Source organism: Scatophagus argus, chromosome 11, assembly GCF_020382885.2.
Source record: "Scatophagus argus isolate fScaArg1 chromosome 11, fScaArg1.pri, whole genome shotgun sequence".
NCBI classification, from domain to species: domain Eukaryota; kingdom Metazoa; phylum Chordata; class Actinopteri; family Scatophagidae; genus Scatophagus; species Scatophagus argus.
In genome coordinates, this window is record NC_058503.1 from 1,064,386 (window position 1) to 1,088,705 (window position 24,320).

At 41.2% G+C, this 24,320-nt stretch overlaps 1 protein-coding gene and 1 long non-coding RNA gene across 14 annotated transcripts in view; both read right to left on the minus strand.

The window, feature by feature from the left end:
* Positions 1 to 19,871, minus strand: part of caska (calcium/calmodulin-dependent serine protein kinase a) — a 120,323-nt gene extending 100,452 nt beyond the window's left edge. For 3 of the 11 annotated variants that reach the window (XM_046405125.1, XM_046405122.1, XM_046405119.1), the window contains exon 1: positions 18,994 to 19,871. In XM_046405125.1, coding sequence (XP_046261081.1) covers positions 18,994 to 19,052 — 59 coding nt within the window. In that variant the 5' untranslated portion in view covers positions 19,053 to 19,871. The remainder of the gene's footprint in view (positions 1 to 18,993) is intronic. The other 8 variants (XM_046405123.1, XM_046405128.1, XM_046405120.1 and 5 more) reach the window with 5 other exon arrangements.
* Positions 19,872 to 21,956: 2,085 nt separating this feature from the next.
* LOC124067614 lies at positions 21,957 to 23,916 on the minus strand. Of its 3 annotated transcripts, none has more exons than XR_006844777.1 (4): positions 23,844 to 23,916; positions 22,489 to 22,645; positions 22,199 to 22,351; positions 21,957 to 22,112 (listed from the first exon to the last, which is right to left on the minus strand). It is a non-coding gene; the product is annotated as an uncharacterized LOC124067614 (long non-coding RNA). The 3 variants fall into 3 exon arrangements; XR_006844775.1 differs by lacking the exon at positions 23,844 to 23,916 and adding an exon at positions 23,213 to 23,835; XR_006844776.1 differs by lacking the exon at positions 23,844 to 23,916 and adding an exon at positions 22,874 to 23,206.
* Between the last annotated feature and the right edge of the window lie 404 nt (positions 23,917 to 24,320).

The following is a 24,320-nucleotide window of genomic DNA, read 5'->3' on the forward strand; positions in this document are numbered from 1 at the left end:
CCATAGCAGAAGAAGACACTTCTGAAAGTGATAAATGATGAGTCACTTTTAGATCATGTACATTGTCAGCCTTCATTTATTCATTCAAATTTTCCACTGGTCTTTCCTGCGCTTAACTTTAATTGATACAACTTCTCCACCTCAGACAAGCATACCTTTTTACATTTATAGGTATTTCAAGGTTTTTGTGCTTCATTGGTTTTATTCAGGTTTTTCTGTGTGTGAAGACATGTCGAGTCCAACGCAGGCAGCAATATCAATGACTTGTAGATTGAGAACAAAAAAAAACAAAAAAAACAATACACAACATGTCACCTGATCAGGATCAAAAAAACTTCCATCCAGCCATTTTCTATACTACTTATCCGTCAGGGTATGGGGGGGGGCTGGAGTCTATCCCAACTCCGTATGGGCAAAAGGCAGGGTACACCCTGGACTGGTTATCACTGCAGGACACACAAAGACTAACCACACACGCACACCTGGGGGTAATGCAGAGGAGCCCGTACCTACAGAAAACTCACACTGGCAGAGGTCCAACATGTAAACTCCATACAGATTATGAAAACTTTAATTACATTTATTCATTTTAAGTATTCTGTTGGAGAAACCTTCTCTGGTCCCTTCAAAGAACTCAAAAGCTAATGATGACTTGGTCAATATGTACAGAGAACCTTTTAAGTGACAACTTTCTATATCTGAATTCTTGTAATTGTAGTTTTCTGATTTGATTTTGTTTGCAGGGTGCAGTGGTTAGCACTGTCGCCTCATAGCAAGAGGGTTCCAGGTTCGAATCCCGGTCTGGGCCCTTCTATGTGGAGTTTGCATGTTCTCCCTGTGCCTGCGTGGGTTTTCTCCGGGTACTCCGGCTTCCTCCCACAATACCAAAAACATGCACATTAGGTTAATTGGCTACTCTAAATTGCCCCGAGGTGTGAGAGTGTGTGGTTGTTTGTCTTTGTGTGTTGGCCCTGCGACTGACTGGCGACCAGTCCAGGGTGAACCCCGCCTCTCGCCTGTAGTCAGCTGGGGTAGGCTCCAGCTCCCCCGCGACCCTGACGGATAAGCGGTATAGAAAATGGATGGATGGATGGATTTTGTTTGCACACTGAAACAGAGTTGCTCTCACTGGTGTGTGTTCTGTTGTTACTACCGAGCTCTGTCTACCAGCACTCATCAATTGCTTATGTCTCTTAATCCTCATCGTCGGCTGAAGCCTGTGCTAAAGCTAAGATTAGCCCACATACACACCAAGAGGTCACCCCCCCTCACCCACACACATATGCACACTGCTACAAACGAAGGGATCACTTAAGCTTCGGATAAACAGGGTGTCAATGACTTACACACCCGAACACAAACACAAGCACTTTGTCTTCTTGCCCCTAAGTGAAACAGAGCACTTGACATCCTGTGGCGTCAACACCTTGTGGGACAGACATGGTGAGGTGGTGCACTCATTAGGATGGGTGACATAACTGCATTGCACACACACCTTTAAGAGGAATGTTTTTGTTTTTTTAATTCAAAGTAATTTTCCTCTTACAGTCCTTTTCAACGATATGAATTCGTAAATCTTTCTCAAATCCATACTAAATCTGAAAATGAACGTGTTCCTCTGTGTTTCAGTTTTCTGAACTATAATATAAACAGCGTTATGTATAGTGGATACTTCTAAAGACACGCTCAGTCAGTTTATTGATCATCTTCTCTATATCATTGTAAAGTAAATATATTTCTGCCCTAAACTGTTAGCTGTTGACAGTTGTAACAAGCAGACCTAGTTTTGACTGAAGTACAGACCGCCATGGAGTTCAGGAGGGAACAGAATGTAGGTTTGTTTAGCAGTCGAGTATCAACAGATTAATCAAGCTGAGTCTGTCCCATTAACTTTGCAAAATAAAAGGACAGAGAAATAGAGCAAAATAAGCAGTGTTTTCATCTTTACCCAGTGTACAGAGGACAGTGTCAGGGTCTTAAGGAAAGAGCTTCGCTAGCTGCCCAAATGGCACACAAGTGTACCATCCAAAAGATTCACATGTTCACGGAAGGACCAGAACCTGAACCTGAGCCAAACTTAAAAACTGAAAACATAAAGCCTCTGGCCACAGTTACTGCCAGCGCTGATGAACAATACTCCTTACCCCTTTCAACACCACGACAAAAAGAAAACATCCCACGCCACACACACAAATACCAACGCATTTGTAATAACGTTAAAAGCTGTGCCCCCTTGGGTTTCTACACTAAGAAATGCAGATACTGTATTGTTTGGTACTGAAAATGTGGATACTTGGAATACACAGACAACCATACTGGTTTGCCCCTGTGGGGGTCAAACACACCGTGACAGTGTTAGTATAATGACAGAAGCACCTGTACTTGCACAGCTGTAGTGTCAACAATATCTTCAACGTGTTGCTGTGAGGCACATGCTGACAGACAGGTGTCAGCTCCTCTGCTACAGACCAGTCGCATATTGGAAACTCTCCCTGATGACACACAGGCAGGCTTTCAGCATGACACCAGCTGGGTGAAACAAAAGCTGCTACTTAGTCAGTACAGTAACCACTGACTCAAACATGACACCAAAAGTCTGAACAGTAGCTTATTTGTAAAATATGACACATTTCTAATGTGGGCTATTGCAGCATCTTGACTGTCAACATATTCTATTCAATTCAATTTCAATTTATTTATATAGAACCTTATACAATCAAAATTGTCTCTAGATGCTTTACAGAGACCCAGAGCCTGAACCCCTGAGCAGGCAGACAGTGGCAAGGAAAAACTCCCTTTTAACAGGAAGAAACCTTGAGCAGGACCCGGCTTGCAAGGGAGAACCATCCTGCTGATAGTCGGCTGGGTGAAGGGAGGGAAGAAGAGGTAGACAGGACAGAGAGGATGAAAAAGAGAGAGAGAGAGAGTGAGAGATACATGCAGTAAGCATCATAAATTACAAAGGACAAACATGACAGGCTGTTATAATTGGAATTCTGAGTGTGATATTTACAGACTGACTGCACTGTTCCTTTAGCTGTTTTACACCCCAACATCCTGTGTTCTCCGTAGCTATGGGGTTCCCTCAGCAGATAAAGAGGAAGTCACTTTGATCTTTGGTTGCTTGGACAACTCTGTCGTTAATTTCTCCATTTTAAGGACAGCAGTAGAGAACTTTCACTTTCCTTTCATTTTGTCATTTTTAAGGTACTTATCATAATGTAGAAAAACACAGGGAAGGAGAAAGTCAGAGAGAGAAACAGAGACAGATGCTGTGTACCCCCTGCAGGTTCATATATAATTTGAATTAAGTAATGTCACGCAGTGTGACGGGGTTTGCATGTGTAAATGAAAGGATGTGAGAATGTGCTTCTGAACAGCATTTAAATGGGTATAATTACACAGAACCTGAAAGGTCACAGTCTACACTTGGGCCTTCCAGTAAGATTCGGACATGAGGGATCAATAGGGCTGGGGGCTATTTGGATACATTTACTATGTTGGCTCATCATGTATAAATGCTATTGTACAGTGGGAATGGCTAAAGATAAGCTTAAGCCTCAGATATCACACTACACAAACACACACTTCTCTATCTCAACAAGTGCTTCAACAAACATATGGTGACTCCATCAAAACGCTGATACTGTCTGAGCAGCCATATGGAGAGCATGGTGTGTGTGTGTGTGTGTGTGTGTGTGTGTGTGTGTGTGTGTGTGATGTACATAAGTGTACAATGAGCTGGAAGCAGGTCAAATATGATCTGTATTAAAAATCACCTCACAGAAACCTTTAAACATTCATCACTGGGTATTTGATGACCTGAGAATAAGACTTAACAACACTGACTTTTTTATCTTCAACACAATTCAGATTGGGCTTGTGTTCACAGAAAACAAAACCAATTTTCAAGTTCAAGCATTTAATCATTTGTGTTTATCTGCCCCACACAACCAGAACACTTTACTGTACATCAGTAAAGCAAGCAGAAAACTGAACTGATACGTTCTGTCCGTCTGTCATCTCCTCCTCTTCATATCAGAACCACGGACAGAAGTGATGTGCGCGTTTTTAAGACTCGTACCCACTTGACCCATTTTAAAAGCCGATGTGCATCACCCAACCTGCAAAAATATACACTAATCATGGGACCTGACTCACAAACCATCAACTTTATGCATTATATTGGCACTATTAAGACAGTGGACTGAGACAATGACAATAAGAGCCATGGCTCTTTCCAAGGTGCTGTTCCAGCACAGCAGCTCCATCTCTTTTGATTCTGACACTGTGTTTCATTGTTGAAGACTACATAGAGTTCATAAAGAGTTCATAAAGAGTTCATAAAGACAATTTTTTTTAATCTCTCAGAGAGAGCGTAACAGAGAGGAAAAAGAAGGTGGAAAGGTGGACACAATGAGTGGATGCAATGTTTCTCTGAGTTATTCTGTAAGTTATACTGATAAATGGATAAATGGAAAGCACACCATACACACACCAAAACACCCTGCGAAGCAAATACTGACAGCTCACTTCGAAAGTATCAAAGTAGACTTTTGGGGGAGCTGAGCTTCTCGCAGCTCGTGCCCAGTTCTGCCAGGAGCTCTCTCCTCCACAGCAATATATCCCGTTTTTTCACTCAAGTTGAACACTCATTTCATATACAATTGTACTGTGTGAAAATTTAGCTCGGTGTGGTGTGGTCAGCCCTGCAGTCCAAGGTGTACCCCACCTGTGGTCAGCTGGGATAGGCTCCTTTTTATATAATTTAAAAATCTGCCTGTAGAAATGAATGGAATACTTATGATTTTAGCATCTAATCATTAGAAATGCTAATGAAAAAACAAGTATATAATGACAGATGTGCCCTGAGTATTTCAAAGAAGGAAAATTAGTAAAAACAACAAAAAACATCCGTACTAGACAACATAAACAAACAAGCTTTTCACAAGCTGAGCAAGAGCAAGGGTGAAATCACGATGATAGTTGAGTCATGCTGCTCATGTGCACGCTTATTATAATTCCAATAGGGCACATATGCACTGACAAAGTACATGGCACATGCAGTCGAAGGCCGTCAGCTCCCCATAGTACTCCAGATGGCAGGGCAAAGAAGGCCAAAAAGTGACCGTTACTGTTCTGTCCTGTACACTTGTGCAGACGCTTTGAGTACTGACAGCTCATTCAATCTACTGACAAAACAAAAGAGAGCAGAGACACTGTACAAGCCCAAGAGTCAGAGAGCTCACAGCGCATGAAGAATGATGATGTTTGTGTGTATGTGTGGGTTAGTATACATATAAATATGCCACATGGCTTGTGGTGAGATGACAGTGCCATTCTCTGATGTTCCATTGACCACACTTGCCATCCGGAGTGTTGCAACACAACGACCTGGAGAGCTAAACCATATCAACACATACTCAAGCTCTGAGCAGAATATCCTTTGAAATTCTTTCATTTCAGTGAACAGCACCTTTTTTAAGGTAATAATAATGAATTTGTGAGGATGATACCAGTATCAATTGCTTTAAAAATCTGACAAACACAGTTTAGAAGGAATTCTGAATTCAATTTTTAAAGGACTGAAACCTAGGTATGTACTGAGCGGGGCATTTTGTGCACATCAGATAATTAGCAATGTAACCCAGGTCATCTTCTGTAGCCCCAATTGACCTCACAAGTGGGCTCCTGAGCACTGCTAAGCCCCCTGTCCCCTACAGAGGACATGCACATACACATCATGCAGCTATGTGAGGGAGAAACTCAATTAGGTTTCTGAAGTGTGAAAATTAATTAATTAAATTTCTAATCTAAGATTTCCAAGACACCAAATTGCATGGAGCTGGTGGCACAAAACCAGAAAGAGAAATCTGCTCACTGTGGAGCAGCTGTATCATCAGGATGAACTCCGTCAGACGCCTCTTTACAATTAAGTGGATCTTCCTGATGAATTAGCCACCTAAAGTTAGCTGGTGGACATCTAAGTTTGTGTGTGCTGTAAAACCAGCTGGGATACAACATTCTGCATGACCTGAAGTAAGCCTAAGCACGACTGTTGTAATGAGCTGTTTAGCTGCACACATCTGCCAGTTTAATTGCTGAGTAAAGGTTAAAGAAGTGCAATGTGTATGGCTAATCTACAAAAGCATATAAGGCATTTTGTGAAAGTCTGAAAGGCCAGATTTGTTTCATGTTGAAACTAAGATAGCAAAAAGAGAGAGAAGTTATTGAGAAGTGTTGGGTTAATTCTGTGGACGGTGAAACTGGAAAAAACAGAACTGTATGCAGGCTATGGAAGGATTCTTTCTGCAGTGGAGCTATTCGGTCTGCTGTCTCGACTGTCTTTGCAGCTTGTGGATGTCTTTACCTTGTCTGGACACCGACATCTGGTTGTTGTACTGTTCCAGGTTGCAGAGGGAAACAAATCAAAGAAAACTTAACCAACCAAAGAGGATCCAGTTTCATTTGTAGTTTTTTTTTCTTAGGGTTTCTTTGGCTATGTGTCCAAAACTGAGAAAAACAGATATTTATAGACACCTGTTGCTGACGAGCAAATTTAAAGGAACTTTCAAAGGAGAGACTAAGACTTAGACTCAAGTACTGATACCGAGTATTTTCTCTGTTAAGCTTTTATTTGTTAATTAATAAAGGTATTTCTTTGGTTGTACAAACCAGGATTGATTTAAGACAAAATGAAAGTGTACCACAAAAATAATACTGAACAGAAGACCTTCATAAATATATTTTTATATCTATTTTCATTTATTTATTATCTATTTCATCTATTTTTCCAAGAAAGTTTCTCTGTATGTTATTGGATCCTATCATCAAACTCCTTACGGAACCTGGTGAATTTCCTGAACCTGAGAACCAAAAGAATCTGCAACCAAACTGAACTGTAAACTCTTAGTTATATTTTGAAGAACATCACCCATTGAAACTTTAAGTACTAAATCCAGGATTATCAGAATGGGTCCCCCCAGGTTAAAGGTTACCAAAGTATTGTAACAGTAACTGTAAAACTGCAAAGTGTATCATCATGTGATTCTTAACTCTCATATTGTCAGACAAAAGTATTGGGGCACCTGACCATTACACCAACTTTAATGGACTACAAAGGGACTTTAATGACATTGCATTGTAAACACACAGACTGCTTTGCAGCTCTAACAGCTTCCACTCTTCTGTGAAGGCTTTCCACAACATGTTGGAGTGTTTCTGTGGGAATTTGTGCCCATTCATGCAGTAGAGCATTTGTGAGGTCACACACTGATGTTGGACCAAAAGGCCTGGCTCACAATCTCCGTTCCAGTTCATCCCAAAGGTGTTGGATGGGGTTGAGGTCAGGGCTCTGTGTGGGCCAGTCAAGTTCTTCCACACCAAACTAATCCAACCATGTCTTTATGGAGCTTTGCTTTGTGCACTCGGACAGAGTTGTGCTGGAATAAGGGCCTTCTCCAAACTGTTGCCACAAAGTTGGAAGCACAGCATTGTCCAGAACTTCTTGGTATGCCGAAACACTTTCACTGGAAGTAAAAGGCCCGGTCCAACCCCTGAAAAACAGCCCAATATTGAGGTATGTCTGGATATTGGCTACGTAATGTAGTTCTCAGTTGGTCCATATACTATAACAGCACAAGGAAATTCCTGAAGTTCAGTTGTGGCATTTGATTTTGGTGTGACGCCTTAAGATTTTCAGTGAACCCAAGTGGCCCGGCCAGTGAAAAATCTTTTTGGGGGGGGGGGTTCCACTGGCTCCAAGTAGTATATTTTTGACACTTTCCATTAAATACTTCTCTACAAAACTTGTCTGTTTACCTAAATAAATGAAATTTGTTTTATGAAACATACACACAAGAGCTGTACAATGTACAAAAAAGTGCAAAAAAGCATCTTTGTAATTTAAATCATAAAATATCTGAGTATGTGAATAACACAAACAATCTGACAAAGCAGCTGATGCCGACTTGATGTTTGTGATCATTTATGTCTTCATTTTCACATAAAAAGTACTAAAGTTCAACACTCAGCCTGACTGTATCTAATTAATCAATCAATGTTTCTCTATAGCTCTTTGCCTTTCTTCTTTGAAATTTCCTTTTCGCTATCACAACATCAAACAATACAACTTTTCATAGGATTCACAGTACATTACTGTGGTTGAGAGGGGAATGGGGACAATCAAATTGCACAAGCTGTTTAGTAAACTCCAATTTTTAGTGAGTTGTGTGATTCCATGGAAGAATAGTGCGCAATGCTAGCATTTGATTTACTCTACATAATACTCTCATACATAAGGCTGACATTTTAAACAAGAGTTGAGGGAGACTAACAGACTGATCAGGGCCAAGAGGTGTAAATTGTGCATTGTACTGTGAGACTGTAAGACATGCTTTACCACCCAGCTCACCGCAGAGTCTTTGCTGTGTCTCTCTGTGAGCAAGCCCTACTTGCACTTACAATGGGGCTGAGACGCAGAGCGTGTGTCACCCATCTGTCAGACAATATGTCAACACAGCCATAATACCCCTGCTAAATGTGGCATCCACACTCCTCCAAACAGCCACTGCTTCCACACATCCATTTACTTCTGTTGCGTCTTTAGAATGATTTGTCTTTTCTCATCTTCTGAAGGTTTGGTGCCATAACCAGGACCAGACAGCTAAATAACTTTGCTTTGAGTGAGTAAAAAATAATATCACAATCTATTTAATGACAGTAACAATTAACAATCCGAATTGCGACCTTTTTTTCTCAGTTTTGAAGTGCCCTGTAGGCTATAGCAAAGCTATCCTTTTTGTTGGAGAACAACTCCCACCCCATGCACGAGCCTCTGATGGCACCGGGCAGCTCCTTCAGTGGCAGGCTGGTGTGTAAAGGAGCATTGCCACAGGTCCTTCCTTCCTGCTGCTGTGAGACTGTACAACCAGCACTGCTCCCAGCAGATCTCCATGCACTCCACCACAAACTGAACGACAAATCACACTGCAATAATACCCCACTTCCTTTGTGCTACAGTGTAATTTTTTTACAGCTGTAATGTAAATCCTTGAATTACTGTAAAAATTGTGCTTTCAGTCCTTCTGATCAATATGAATCATTGTTTGGGAGGCAGCCTGGCTCGCAGTTAACAGAACCATTTATAACCAATGAGAAAAAAAACATGTTAAACACAAAACAATAATAAGAGATTGAGTGAAACAAACCAAACACATCTATCTTAGTTTTCAATTGGGGCCACCTTCACAATAAATCAGGCTCATCTGAATATACAAACAGATGGAACCACGTGGACACGCTGCACACTAAAATGGACTACAGCCACATGTGTGTATAAATCAACAAGCATTCAGGCCAGAAGCAGGCAAATTCAAAGTAAAATGCTGTGCACTTCAGTCGCAACCTGAAACAACTGGACGAGGACTGACACTGAGATCACAACTGGGTCATTCTTCCCTGAAATAAGAGCATTCACTAGACAGAGAAAAAACATAAACTACTGACAAACTTTACATGTTGAAACCTGTTGGATTAATGAGAAAAAAATGCTCCCCCCCTCCATTAGCCCACCGGCTGATGTGCCCTTGAGCAAGGCACTTAACCCCCCAATATGCTCCCCGGGCGCTTGATGCAGCCCACTGCTCCTGTGTGTGTTTCACTGCATGTAATTTGCCGGGTGTTGCATGTGTGTGTTCAACTAAGGATGGGTCAAATGCAGAAGACAAATTCAGTGCGTGTATGTAAAAATATATATACTGTCAATAAAGCTGATTCTTCTTCTTCTTAAGACTGATGAATCTTTAACACAGCCCTTAATCACACACGAACACGCACTCACACACATCCCTGAAAAGGAGCAAGGTAGTACAGTGGGTTCTGCATTTAATAGGCAATAATATAACAATAAGTTTGTCAATAACCAACTGGCAGACAGCGTAAACGTAAAAAGTACTCAACAGATCACCTAGTCCTGAGACAGTGTTTGCCATACCATAGCCAACTATACCCTCCACCCCTTTCTTAAAGAAACAAAGTATTTCAGTCACGTGATGCTGTGAACACTAAACATTCCCAGGCATCTTTGTTAAATTTTATTTCGAAATTCTGGTATTGCGATTGACTGGTGACCAGTCCAGGGTGAACCCCGCCTCTCGCCCGTAGTCAGCTGGGATAGGCTCCAGCTCCCCCGCGACCCTGACGGATAAGCGGTATAGAAAATGGATGGATGGATGGATGGTATGTTTCTGCTTCCTTATCTTTCCACTCATCCCACAGATATATAATAAAACTAGATACAAGGCAGGGTGGTGTGTGGCCTTATCAATATGTGCAGTAGTGTTTGACCAGCTGAACCCCCACCTCTAACCCACATTTCTAAATCACGTTTCTCAGCTAAAGAAAGAATTTACAAATATAAAACCTACATGGATCAAAAACTGACAAGGCGTAACTGACCTCATTTGCAGCTTCGCTTGATAGCTCGAGATTGTGAATACGTCCAAATACACGTTGTATTGATATCAATGCAAAAACAACCATAATGATGGATGAGTCCTCTTTTCCTGCTCCTGCATGCTCTACCCAGGGGACCTCCCTCTCCTAAACCAACCAGAGGTTCTGTTTTCCGATATTCATTTTACTTTTTATTTTTATTTTATTTTATATATATTTACTATTTATAATCATATCGTGTGGACATATTCAAAATATCTGGCATAAATAATTCCTCTGTGTTAACAGAAACATGAAACAATTTTTTCTTGCCATTCAATTGTTTCATATGTATATTTTTATTAATTTATGCAATTTTATTTAATATTGAATTAAATGACATTCCATATGGTCTAGCATGTCCGTAACTAACAAAACAGCGTTCTGAGTAAATTATTAATAACTAACAGAAACACTGCATACAAACATTGCATCCACCTTCCACCTTCCTCACAAATGACGCTAATGTCTTTTTTGAAAGGTTACTAGTTTTGCTGCTACTCAACAATAAAGTACACTGTTTGGAACAATTCATTTGTTTGACAGGGAGAGGGGTAAAAGAGAAAGACGCACTGAGCTCGATCAGAACCTTGGAAAGTTCTGCAGCTCTCATCTCTGGCATCGTCTCAGTCCTCAGGTACGGTGTGGTGGCTGTTTGATCATATGTGAAAACTGCTACACACTGCCTCAGGACATCTGCTCTGTAAGCTGCAGGCCTGTGGGGACTATTACAATTTATCCAAGTCATTCAGCCATTGACCTTATCTAAAGTGGTTTACCTCAGTAGTTGACAGGCCAGGATCTATAAATCCAGGTGTGGTTGCGGTTCTGTGATTTAGGACACAAAGCATCATCAAGTGCTAAGACTGGAGTAATTTTAGCTTTTCATTTTAAGACCAAAAAGCAGCTAAGAAGAGCTAATATATAAGCATGATCGGACATACAGAATGTGTTGTGCCTCCAACTGTCTTGCCATTCTTGTATTGTAAATATAAATGTGTTCTTAATTTTCTTCCCTTGTTAAATAATGTTTAGAGGAAACGGCGTTTCGCACTCATCCGTGAGTGAGAGTGTGGAGGGCAGAAGGCTTCAAGAGACAGAAAGCATGTAGGAGTATAAAGGCCTGATGTTTTCCTACCATGTGTGCTGAGATGGAGCTCTACAGAGACGGCTTTAGAAAACCAGCTGAAAAGAGTGATAAAAATATCATCTATTACAGCAATATCCACGCAGGCCTTTATGCCTGCTGCCATTAACAATGGGCCTGCCAATGTCAGAAAGAGCCCTTGAGGCAGGACACAGTTCCTTTTCTATTCATCTCAGAAAACTAAATGGGCATTTTACAATGACTAATTTTGAAACAGTTTTCCACAGTAAAGCCTGCTGCGCCTCAAGGATCCATCCTAGATCCTGTTCTTTTTGTCTGCACATTGATGTTATCATGACTGCAATTCAGCCATCACTGTAAATGAATTTAACATTTATTTATTATTTGTGTGCAAATTAATTTGCAAATAAACATAACTTTTCTATTTCTTCACATTAAATCTTCAGGTGAATGACTTTTCAGTTTGTCAGCTTCCTTTTTACTTAGGTTATCTCTGCATGCTGTCCTTTAGGTTCAGCAGAAGGTGATTTTTCTCCATTAGATATAAACTAGTTAATTACCTCAACCATAGTTTTGCCACGGAGTTGTAGCACTTATAACTAATGAAACTGTGAAAAGTAAATGTAAATGTTTTACTGTGATAGTAAGCAAGCCAGAACTAGTTACATGAGGAATGATACAAAATGATGTAAAGGAATAAGGAAGGCTAGCCAATAGAACTGCTTGGTTCGATGAGTTTTATAAATAGATATAAAAGGCACAGACAAGTATTGTCATTTTCTCTGACCAGTCTTTCCTCTTTGCCACTCAGAATTTTCTCTCTGTTCTTCCATTTTGCAGATTGCACCAGCACTTTATATGCTGTGTCCACAGCGTTGTGCACAAGTAATAATCATCTCTGTGAAGCATGGTGTGTTGTATATAGTTACAGTGGGGGAAATAATTATTTGATCCCCTGCTAATTTTGTATGTGTTTTAAAAAGACATGAGCAGTCCATAAATTTTATGGTAGGTTTATTTTAAAAGAGAGACAGAATACAAAAAATCCAGAAAAAAAACATTAATGCATTTGCATTTGATCGAGTGAAATAAGTATTTGATCCCCTACCAACCAGCAAGGATTTTGACCCTCACAGAGTGATTATGTGCACATGAGGCACACAAATTAGTCCTGTCCCTTTAAGAGAGTACTCCTAATCTCAACTCATTGTGCATATAAAAGACACCTGTCACAGCATCAATCTGTTCCATTCAAACCTCTCCACCACCATGGGCAAGACCAAAGAGCTGCCAAAGGATGTAAGGGACAAGACTGTAGACCTGCACAAGGCTGGAATGGGCTACAAAACCATCAGCAAGAAGCTTCGTGAGGAAGAGCCCACTGGACTACTGACCATCTCATGTCGTAGGGTAAAGATAATTTTGAGAAAGGTGAATGATCAGCCAACATGGGAGGAACTTGTTAGTGAGCTGAGACCACAGTCACCAAGAAAACCACTGGTAACACACTTCACCGTAATGGATTGAGATCCTGCAGTGCCCGCAAGGTCCTACTGCTCGAGAAGGCACATGTACAGGCCCGTGTGAAATTTGCTAATGAACACCTGAATGATTCAGAGAAGGCTTGGGGGAATGTGATGTGGTCAGATAAGACCAAAAATGGAGCTCTTTGGCATCAACTTGACTCGCTGTGTTTGGAGGCAGAGAAATGCTAAATATGAACCCAAGAACACCACCTCCACTCAAACTCAAGGGGTTTTCCAGCACGACAATGACCCAAAACATACAGCCAAGGCAACAAAGGAGTGGCTCAAGAAGAAGCACATTAAGATCCTGGAGTGGCCGAGCCAGTCTCCGGACCTAATCCCATAGAAAATCTGTGGAGGGAGCTGAAAATTCGAGTTGCCAAACGGCAGCCTCAAAACCTTCAGGATTTGGAGAGTATCTGTAAAGAGGAGTGGACCAAAATCCCTCCTGAGATGTGCGCAAACCCGGTGACCAACTGCAAGAAATGTCTGACCTCTGTGCTTTGCCAAGAAGGGGTTCTCCACCAAGTACTAAGTCACATTTCGCTTGAGAATCAAACACTTATTTCACTCAATCAAATGCAAATCAATTTATAACCCTTATTTAATGTTTTAATGTTTTTTTGTTGATATTCTGTCTCTCTCTGTTAAAATAAACCTACCATAAAAGTTACGGACTGTTCACATCTTTGTAAGGGGCTAAACTTACAAAATCAGCACGAGATCAAATAATTATTTCGTCCACTATACTATGGACTAAACAAGGCTTCAATGCAAAGAATCTGCATCAATGATTTTTAGAAATTCAGATACTTGAGAAATCATTTCAGTCCAAGAAATCCTTTCAGCCCTCCCCACCGTAAAACAGCCAAAAGCAGTTTTTAAGGTTAGAAATGTCTTTTCCTTATGTTTTCCAGAGTGGGTGATGTTTTTCCAGGAGGATGTAACCCAGGTGACATTGACTGCTTTGGAATGCAGTATGAAAACTGGTCTAGATTGAAACAAACCAAAAACCATCAGTGACAAAAAAAACAAGATAAAACACAAGAAACCAGCATAAAAACCTTAAATGTTGCTGCAAATGTTGACTGTATGGTAACTTCACGGAGATTGATGATCACATCCACTATGAACCTAATGTTAAAATTAATTATACACATGTGACAGCAAGACCCACATGGGGTCAGTTGGGAAATAATACCTAAATAATGCATTACTGAAGGTACTGTATCATCTTGCAGCTAACAGAAACCTGCTGTGACCACAAACTCTGATCGTGACTCAACGACACATGTTCACACATATTAAACAGGAAAGAGCTTTAAATAACCCTGTGTGAGTCTGTCTGTGCATGTCCATGCCCCATCCTTGCTCTTATACACAGTATGTATGTATGTGTGTACGCAGGCTCCTTGCATATCCCTGCTAGCATCTGCTTGAAGTGATTGCTCTAGCCTGAAGAGGATGAATAAATATTTTAGTGGTTGAGTGTGAGATTTCTCTGCAACATCAACTAGGTGTAATTGTGCATGGGGGAACCAGCCTTTAGCAGGCCCTAACATCAATTGTGTATTCCCTTGAGTTCACGGACCCCGTTAAGCCAAAACCCCTACCACTGTTGACGCATTATGACTTAAAAAACTGGTTTATTCTTTAGTAACAACGGCAGACTCCCAGGGTATTTATTAGGATGGAGGTAACGGGACTAAGTTCAGTGTTAGCCAGGCTGTCTTTTAAAACACTTTTAGGTATGGCAATGCAAACAAAGCAGCGTTTACCTACTGACACAGGGTCTGGGCAGTGTAGCAGCAGAAGTGGTGCAGTGCCCATTCAAAATGTGTCTGTTCAGAGTGGGCTGTCAGCTTGGCCTCTGGTTTTGGTGCTTGCAGATTTCTCAGGAACTGCTGTTCCAAACAACTTCACACTCACCACCGTTAAGCAAAAGGGTCAACACAATCCACATGGTTTCGGACCAAAACTAGTATACAGCAGAAATCAAATATGTGGTTTTACATTATATGATTTTAATTTATAGACATTACTTTGTTTGTTTTCACATTGACATTAGAGATTTTTTGGCAATATTTTTGTCAAAAAAGCCAAATTATACTGACAATGGCTCCATTTACAAAATCAATAAGGGGAAAACATCCAACAGCCTTCTTTTTGTAGACACTGTATGTCAGTATGTAATTTAAATGTTTACTGCAGTGGCTAAGCCTAAACTTAAAGCCACTGAGGGGCTGCACTGACTGGCTAATAACAGATATGCTCACTGCAATGCAACTAAGCACTGTCAGCCTAGTGAAATAGCAGATTTCTTGTCTTTTATGGAATATCTATTGGTTGCCGTTAATGTTCTTCTACATGTTATATACAAAAATTCATAACCATTTTCCATAAATCTTCATATAGACAACATGCAGCGTTTGCCTAACATAGCACTTAAGAAAAATACTATTTGTGCTCCACCTGTACCCTGAGTGAAAGTTCCTACCCATAATGACCCAAAGCATGAAGGTGACATCTACTGCACCAGTGTGGTGTCCTACATACACTTACTACACTATACTACACGTCTAGAAATCCTACATGTACAGTACATCAATAGAAAAAAATAATTAACTTAATAACAAACTAGTATTTCTGGTGCCAAAAAGCATGGGTAGCAACTAGAGATGCATCGATTGACCGGAATCAGCTGGTTTTCAGCGTTCTCTACCCTGATCAGAGACTGGCCTGTCAGTCTCCCATATCTCCACTTTCAGGCCAGTCCGTTTTACACTTGCACATACGCAGAGCACCACAGAAAATAACACACAGCTGTACACCAAGCCAGAGCTCAGTGGGAGACACAAGCCAGCAGCCTCTCCTATCTTTCCTTGGTATGAGCAGTGAATAGACCAGAGCAATTAAGAGGAAAATTAGGGAATTCTTGGCACTGGATGATTAACTTTCTCCATAGTTGAGGGTAGAGGCTTCAGAAATCTGATAAACCTCAGCCCCGCTGAGTTTATAAGCATACTATAAAATGATATAAGCAACTGACATTTTGTTTTGTTATATAAATCTGTTGCACCTGCTATTGTTTGGTAAAGTAAAATATGTCAGATAAAGTTTACAGCTCATTTTCAGTTAATTGGTATTTGTAGCTCTTTCCAGTTGCAAAGCACTTTATTTTGAGAGGATGTTTTTGTCTCCATTAACAGATAAGAGAGGCTACGGTTCACTGCATAACCTCTCAGTGGCCTGTGATTGTAATTGTGCAGCCTACATTCTAATGTTAACTTAAATCCAAACCCGAGATTCTGTGCAGTACTGAACTTACTATTCTCTATAACCGAGTATTAGCTGTAGTTCAGTTTAGAGCCATAATGATAAAAAAACATGATGCAAAACGGCAAACATTTTCCTCGCAGTCTGTTTCTTTAGCTATAGCGCCGTGTAAAGTCCCCTACTGTGGGAAATGCAGGCACATGAGCACAGTGCGTGAGGATGAACTTGAAAAGCGCATGGCCCCAAGGCACAGGATGTCTCTTGATGTGCGAGTCAAACTAATGGACTGCTTCCCTCTACTGCGACCCTGACCTCTCTTGCTCCCTCACTCATCCCATATCCAATCAAAATGTAACTTTTCTTTCTCTTTCTTTCATATTCCTTCCCAGATTTACTCTTCTCGTTCTTTCCTTCTTGGTCCTAACATCTCTATTTACCCTCTCCTGCCCTCATCCCCTCATCTTGTTTTCCTGCCTGAGGACACAGCAGCACAACAGGTGAATCCTGTTTTCCACGGGGCCTAAATCCAACTAAAGAGTGACCTACAATAGGCTGCAGTATTTTTGGTCTAGCCCTGCGAAACACACACACGCTCAGTCCAATGCGAGATCCGGAGCGTTTAAAGTAATGGCTTCCCTAACTGCAGTGTTGTCACCTGACTGTTTTCCCTCTGGCTGATCCAGTCTCTTTGGGGATCAAAAACCACAAACGGTGCTTCAGTGCAGCCTTCAAAAGAAGAGGCTGCAGTAGCTCTTGACAGAGACCACAACAGGTCAGCTGATAAAATACCACTCTCTTTTTCTCCATCACAATCTATCAACTGCAATCAGTGAGGCTGCTATCAAGAAAACTCACAACAAGTCAAATCATTTGACTTCAGAGTGTTCCTGCCGCCCTGCAATAACCTTGGCTGAGCACATATTTAAAACAGTGGTTACATAGATGTTTTTACATTATACATGAAGGCATAGAGATGACAGAGCAGGAGGATTTCCTGAGCTCCATGCTTGTGTGTGTTTGAGCGAGAGAGCGAGAAACTGCTTGTGACCCTGAAAGAAAAAAAAAGAGAGTACATACTACTTTCAGGCCTGCCAAAACATGTACTGTGCGGTGCAGGTCTTATCGCCCTGTCAAACAGTCAACCATCTCTGTGACACCATACAAGTCCCATAACCAGTCAGCCTGCTATGACTGGCTGGCTGTATCTGTGATGCCTGCCAAGCTCCTGATTCACATGAACTTCTGTTGGCATGCCCAATTAAGTGCTTCATTCAAGATCAGCAGTCTCAATGACACAGTCAGTTATTCATGCACCAGTCAAAGCAGAAACAGATTTCCTCCAAACAGATCTTCTCCACTCATTTGATTGTCTCGGTTGAAAATCAAAACAAAGTGACTGTCTCTCTCAGCACTTAGTGCCTCTCTTCTTACGTTCCTCACGTTCTTTATGAAGCTGTGTGATATCAAGATGGAAAGTCCAGGCTGTGGCACAGGTACTGTAACCACTGAGCAGGGCGAAGCTGAATGCAAAGAGTATAAAGGCTAATGACTGCAAAGACTGGTCATCAGAAATAAACACTAGAACTGTACGGATAAATCTTGCTGCCATTTTTAACTAGTTTTGGTTACTAGTCATCCTAGGAGAAGCATGGGAAAATTAACAGCCATATCCACTTTCACACAGGGCTGTCACAACACAGCATTCTACTACAACTGCAGCAGGATATAATTATATGGATAAATGTTAAGTATAGATCAAGGTTTGTTTGTTTGTTTGAGTTTACAGTGGTTTTATTACTCATAATACTACTTTATATATGTGTATATGGCAGCTACAATATCCATATAGGACGCAATACATACTTAATCATTTTATTTCATGTTTAGATTATACCTTCCAATTTTATTGTGGGGTTAATGTAGGTTAGTGTTCGGACCTCTCTTGAAATGTTGGGACTTGTCTTTGACACTGCAAAAACGTGCACTGTTATCGTCTTTCTCTTGCAGAGAATATAATCATTTCAAGTAACCTGGAGGAGACCTTCAGTCACTAACGATGACCAGATGTGCGGAGTGCATGACTCATGATGGTCTGGTGCCCTGCCCTTTAATCTCCGCAGCAAGATGCCAACTGCCACTAGGTCAAAGTACACGGTTTAATGCCAAGTAGCCTACTGTAAGCCTGCACAACATTACACACAAATCATGCACGAGGATGGGGAATACCGCCACAATAAAAATGATTTTATCTTTATGTCAGGAAAAGCAATAAAAGTGGGAATGCAACAACTGTTATCACGCCCATTACGTTGTGTCTATGCCTTCACAAAAAAGGTTATGATATGCCTGAATCTGTGTTAAATAATATGGTGCTACTAAGTGGGACGAGTGAGCATTAAAGCCACTAAACACTCAATTATGATGACCACGAACGCACCATTAGTTCCTACACGTATATCACCACGCTTTTAAGGCGCGCGTGTGCGCGCGTGCAATAACCTCGGGATACCGTGAGGAGCTAATTGGAAAGTCCCGGTGACAAACGTTAACCTTAGAAACTGTGAAATAAATCAACAGTGCAACACTTACTTGCCAATGACCTCACAGAGCTCGTACACATCTTCAAAGAGAACGTCGTCATCCGCCATAGTCCGATTCCGGCGGGGGGGAAAATTATCCCCAAAATGTGCGTCCCAAATCTGATTGCTCCAAAATTGGGGGAAAAGAAGGCCACGAGCAGAGCAGCTGGGAGTTGGATAGAAATGACCGACAACACACCACTCGTATCGTCCCTAGCGGGGTAGTCGGTAAAGAGTTTCAAAGAACGGTTTCTAAATTCCAGTTGCTACCTCCTTCGTCGACAGCCCCCCTCCCACCCAAAAAAAACAACAACAAAACAAAAAAACAACAAACAAAAACGTTGCTTCGCTGTGGGTGATTCGGCACAAGGGGGGCAATCCACTCAGCAATCCAGTTTGGGAGTCCACTGGTTCGGCCTCCCCTTTCCCACCTCTTCCCGCTGTCGTACTCCCCGTCTCAAAAAGCAACCCATACGTGGTTGTCAAATAAACATAATAAATGACCTCGCTGTTGACTCGGACTGTTGCACTAGTTTAACGCTGCGTTCACAGAGGAGGAAATGACCGAACAGACCCAGTAGACTGTGCACATCAGTGTCGGCTTTAAAGCACTGATGCAGGTGGGTTACAGTGATCTTCACTTGCCGAGCAGCCACGGGTTACACTTTCGTGTTTTCACGAATGCACACGCAGTCCTTCTGTTGTGCCACTGACAGCGGGGATGTCCTCACCGCGCCGTGCAGAACATTCACTCTCCGTCTCTGTTCCCCGAGGTTCCTGTAGTCCCTAGCACTGCCGCCCGTGTGCCTGGCTGCTGAGCACCTCCGAGCTTCCAGAAAAGTAAGCTCCTCCTACACGGGGGTTATGAAACTGCCCCACTGTCCTCCATTCTGGTGCCATGCCTGTACCCAGGATTCTCTATTAAGCCCTACAGGCTTTGAGCCAATATGGCGGAGTGACGGATCCATCAATACTTTTCAAAGCCACACTTTCCTTTGGAGTTTTTCAAGTTTCCATCCAGAATATGAGTATTAATGAAAAAAAAAGTCCATGAATGTTAACTGCTACCACATTTAAATTAAGAAGTTAACACTGACCGCATTTATTCTGCTTTTTTATGGTGAGAGGTACGGAAGCAGTTAGATGGTCATCAGTTCAAACAGTTATTCAACAGAAAGAAAAAGATAATTTGCAACCTTTTTCCAAAATCAGTTAGCAATTTTTCAAGCAAGACTTAAACTGCTCAGTTTTATATCATTCAACTGATTTTTTTTTTTGGATGTGGCACTGATAGTTTGACAAAACAACACATAAGAGGGCTGACATTCTGTGTTTTTACCCTATTCTTTGAAAGTGAAAGATGAAAGTGACATATCTTGTCATTGGAGGGAACTCACTCCAACGAAATTTGTGCTCTGCATTTAACCCACCCAAGTGACGTGCACACACACACACACAGCAAACCCGGGGCAGTGGGCGACCGCGTGCAGCGCCCGGGGAGCAGTGGGGGTTAGGTACCTTGCTCAAGGGTACCTCAGCCATGGACACCGGTACGGGGAATCGAACCAGCGATCCACCGGTTACGGGTCCGACACCCTAACCGCTGATCCACGACTGCCCACGACTTCTTTGCTCTTTGCTGTCAGTTTTCCCTCATGCATGACTATCCACTGTCTCCCATTGCTCATCCACTTTAAGACCCCTCTCTCCCTCTGCCTTCTCTTCACGAGCTCTGGACCGCACACCTGCCTCCAAGGTGGCTGTCATCTACATCACCTGCATTCTTTAAACGCACTTGTATTTTACATGACCATTTTACCTCTTTTGAATACCTCAGTTTATGATCCACTCCAAAGTCCCTGTGATTGTTTCTATCATATTTTATCTCAAGATACAGCAATATTCCCACTTTAGGTGATTTTAACATTCATGCATAACCTTACCCAGGAAGTTCAGGACCCAGCTTTCTTGAAAGGTCACACTCTTGATCTGGTCCTTCACAGTGGTCTTAGTCTTTCAAACTTTGACATCAAGGATATCTGTGTGTCTGATCATAAAGCCATTATATTTGATGTTATTTTAACTCAACAAATCCCTACTCACTCCACTCCTATCAGTCACCGGGTTTTTAACTCCACATCTGCCAGCTTGTTCTCTGAGCTTTTAACTTCTGCCGTTCTAAATAATTTTAACCCGGGTTTTAACACACTTTTAACCTACACTCCATAGCTCATTCCAAAGTTTAAAAAAAATCAGCAATTTCATCACAGCCCTGGTTGGATGAATCCAACAAACTTTTAAAGAGAGTGTAGAAGGATGGAATGTGGAGGGAAAAAACAAGACAAACAAGGGGTATTTTATCAAATATCCCTAGTAGTAAATTTTGGTTCCCTACATTTTGAGGATGTTATTTTCAGGTTGCACGTTCCCTGAATGTTACGTTTGGTTAGGTTTTGATTGCCAGTTGGTTGCGTTGCCTCAACGTTCCCCTAATGTTGTTGGTTACATGTTTGGTTCTCTCCACGTTCCCCTCATGTTATTGGTGACATGTTTGGTTCCCTGAATGTTACCCTAATGTTTCCCTAATGTTGCGTCTCTGCACAATGTCACTGTTTGGTTTTTACTCGAAAATATGGTCAGCGAATGAACAGGCATATTTGGCAGGACTTGAAAGTTTAATATAAAATATAATAAAATGCAAATAACAAAACAGAAAAATGATAGCAGGCAATAAAAAATAAATATAAAACAAAGGTAAAAAGGTGCAAAGAAGTGCGGCCGCTGAGACACGCTGTCATCATCAACACTGGCGGAGAACTTCTTGATGGCTTTATTCTTGCTGACCAGCTGACCTAAAAAGAATAAGAAACAAAAGTTTAAACACAAGAAGAATGAACACAAGTTCACAAAAGCACGAGAAACCACCCTACTATCAACCCAGAAATTTCTGATCACCTCAAGTGATTGAAAGATTTCCAGTTCATATAATTATTTTGAACATTCACCAACTGAGACAGATAGAGACAGCAGAAGTTTGATTTACTGTCTGTGAGGAGCAAACCTGTGCGCTTGTCCTATGCACTCCTCGATCTCAGCTTCGGTCTGTCCAAAGAATTTCTTCACATGCCACTAGAGGTAAAAGCCAAAATGAAGGAAAGTTACACATCAAAACCTCGTCAGTCAAGCTTTTCATATAACAATATATAAACACTTACCGGTTATAATCTTGCATAGTGCTAGCTCTTGGAAGGACCTTTTCACCCTTCTCCCCCATACTGCGCAAGGACGTTGTTGGTTGCCACTCACAACCCAATCCATCGAATGGCTGCACCTACATTTGCCCCTCCAAGAGTTTCAAGGAAGTACTGCTGCAAAAAAAAACCCCAAAAAACAAAACAGAATTATACAATGAAAATGAATGTGGAGAGAATGCAATCTAAGTTCAAAGGCCAAATCAGTACTATTATCAGATTTAATTTATATAGGATTGTGACCAATTAATTACCATTTTGTTCCTCCTGTCTTGTTGTGCCAGACTGAGGCTGACAGAGGCTGGGGCGAGTGCGTTCTGGACAGTTCTTGGACCATTCTAAATAGTTCTTGGTGCGAAGCCTCCAAAGCATCAATCCTCCTGATCAGGCAGCCCAAGTGTGTTTCCATGACTATGGGGGCATTTGTGGTGGAATATTAGTTTATATTTACACATATAAACAACATATATGTATAAAGTACTTAAGTCTCTCAATCGTGGCCACAGCTGACACCCCTTGCTCTCTGTCACGAATCATTGCTGAAGTTTTTGAAAAGAAAATGTTAGTTTCGACTTCTTGGTCATAAATTTCGATTCAACGACTGTAAACGGTAAATGTTCGGATTCTGATTCTGAGTACCAACACTGCTGCTGACAGAACTTGTTGGTACTGCCATAAACTCTCCTTCAATCTCCCCTGCCAGCTGTAGCTGTTCCTGACACGCAACCTCCAAGAGAAAGGACTGGGCACTACTCAAACTAACCGTATTACAACAGCAAACTAAAAAACACGTATTCTTAATGTATTCGACGGCCAACTAAACTTTCTCAAAATCGGATTTAGAAAACATTAGAAATACAACTTTCATAACGCGTTTGCATGGAAGGACTAGTCAAACTGCAACTCAACGTGGAACTCAAAACTACACTGAGATATAAGAACGATTTCCTTCGGAGGGGAAGATAAAGCTTGACTTACAGCCACAAAAAATGGCATTATCTTTTCACACGTGTATATCCAAATCCAACAAGTAGTCGAGATGCTGATTTTCCAAAGGTTCCAAGGGTGTCTGGCTGCGGACCCTTCTCAAAAGATCCGGGTAGTTTATTTCCTACAGGCGCCTACGTCTACTTATACATTTCTTCCAGCCAATGAGGAGCGTTAGTGCTGCGTAACACACCGGGGCGTCAGGCAACCTGGCCAATCAGCATTCTAGATAGTCAATTTAAACCGATGACGTCGATACTATGACTCAAACGAGAGAGCGGGGTTTAAGGAAATGTCCTTTGCCTTGTTTGACAGTACTAAAGTATATCAGTTATAGTATATAAGTATATATATATACTATATATATATACAGTATATAAGTTATCCCATTCATAGGCTAAAAATGCTATTCACAGTTTAAACGTTGCGTGACAAATATAATGATACAGGCTTGCAAGAGTACCAAACATTTGCTCAAATAGAGCTGTAGATATGGCAGGATAGATCGAGCTATTAGCCTGTTACAAAGTATTTATATAATCGACAGACCCATTCTATTAAGTTTTACTAATATAGCCTAGTACTATAATGTGCAGCCCAACACCCCAAGACAAACACGTACCGTAAGAATGTTCTACAAGGGATGAAATACACGAAGACACAACGCAACACAACACATCCATTCTTTTCTTTTTCTTCTTCTTCGGCAACTACGTGCTGTATCGTGCTGTATTAGCGCCATCACTGGACTGGAGTATGGAACAGGAATTGCATCCTAGCGATCAAATTAATTGCACTTCATGGCATAAACTCTTCCCTCAAGATTTATTGGCACCCTTGTTAAAGATGACTTAGAGGAGATACTAAAAATCAGATTTTTGTAATATGTCTATATGTATTGGAAAAATCCCATCTTAATGGGAACAAAGTTAGTTCAAAACACATGTACCACAACCTAAAAGAAACTATGAACAGGATCATTTAGTTGTACTAGAGGTGCCAATAATTGTGACACATTTAATTTTGATAAAAGTATTTTTTGTCTTTATGATACATGAGTTTTTCCTCAAAATGAATTAATTTCTCTTAGAGAACAGAT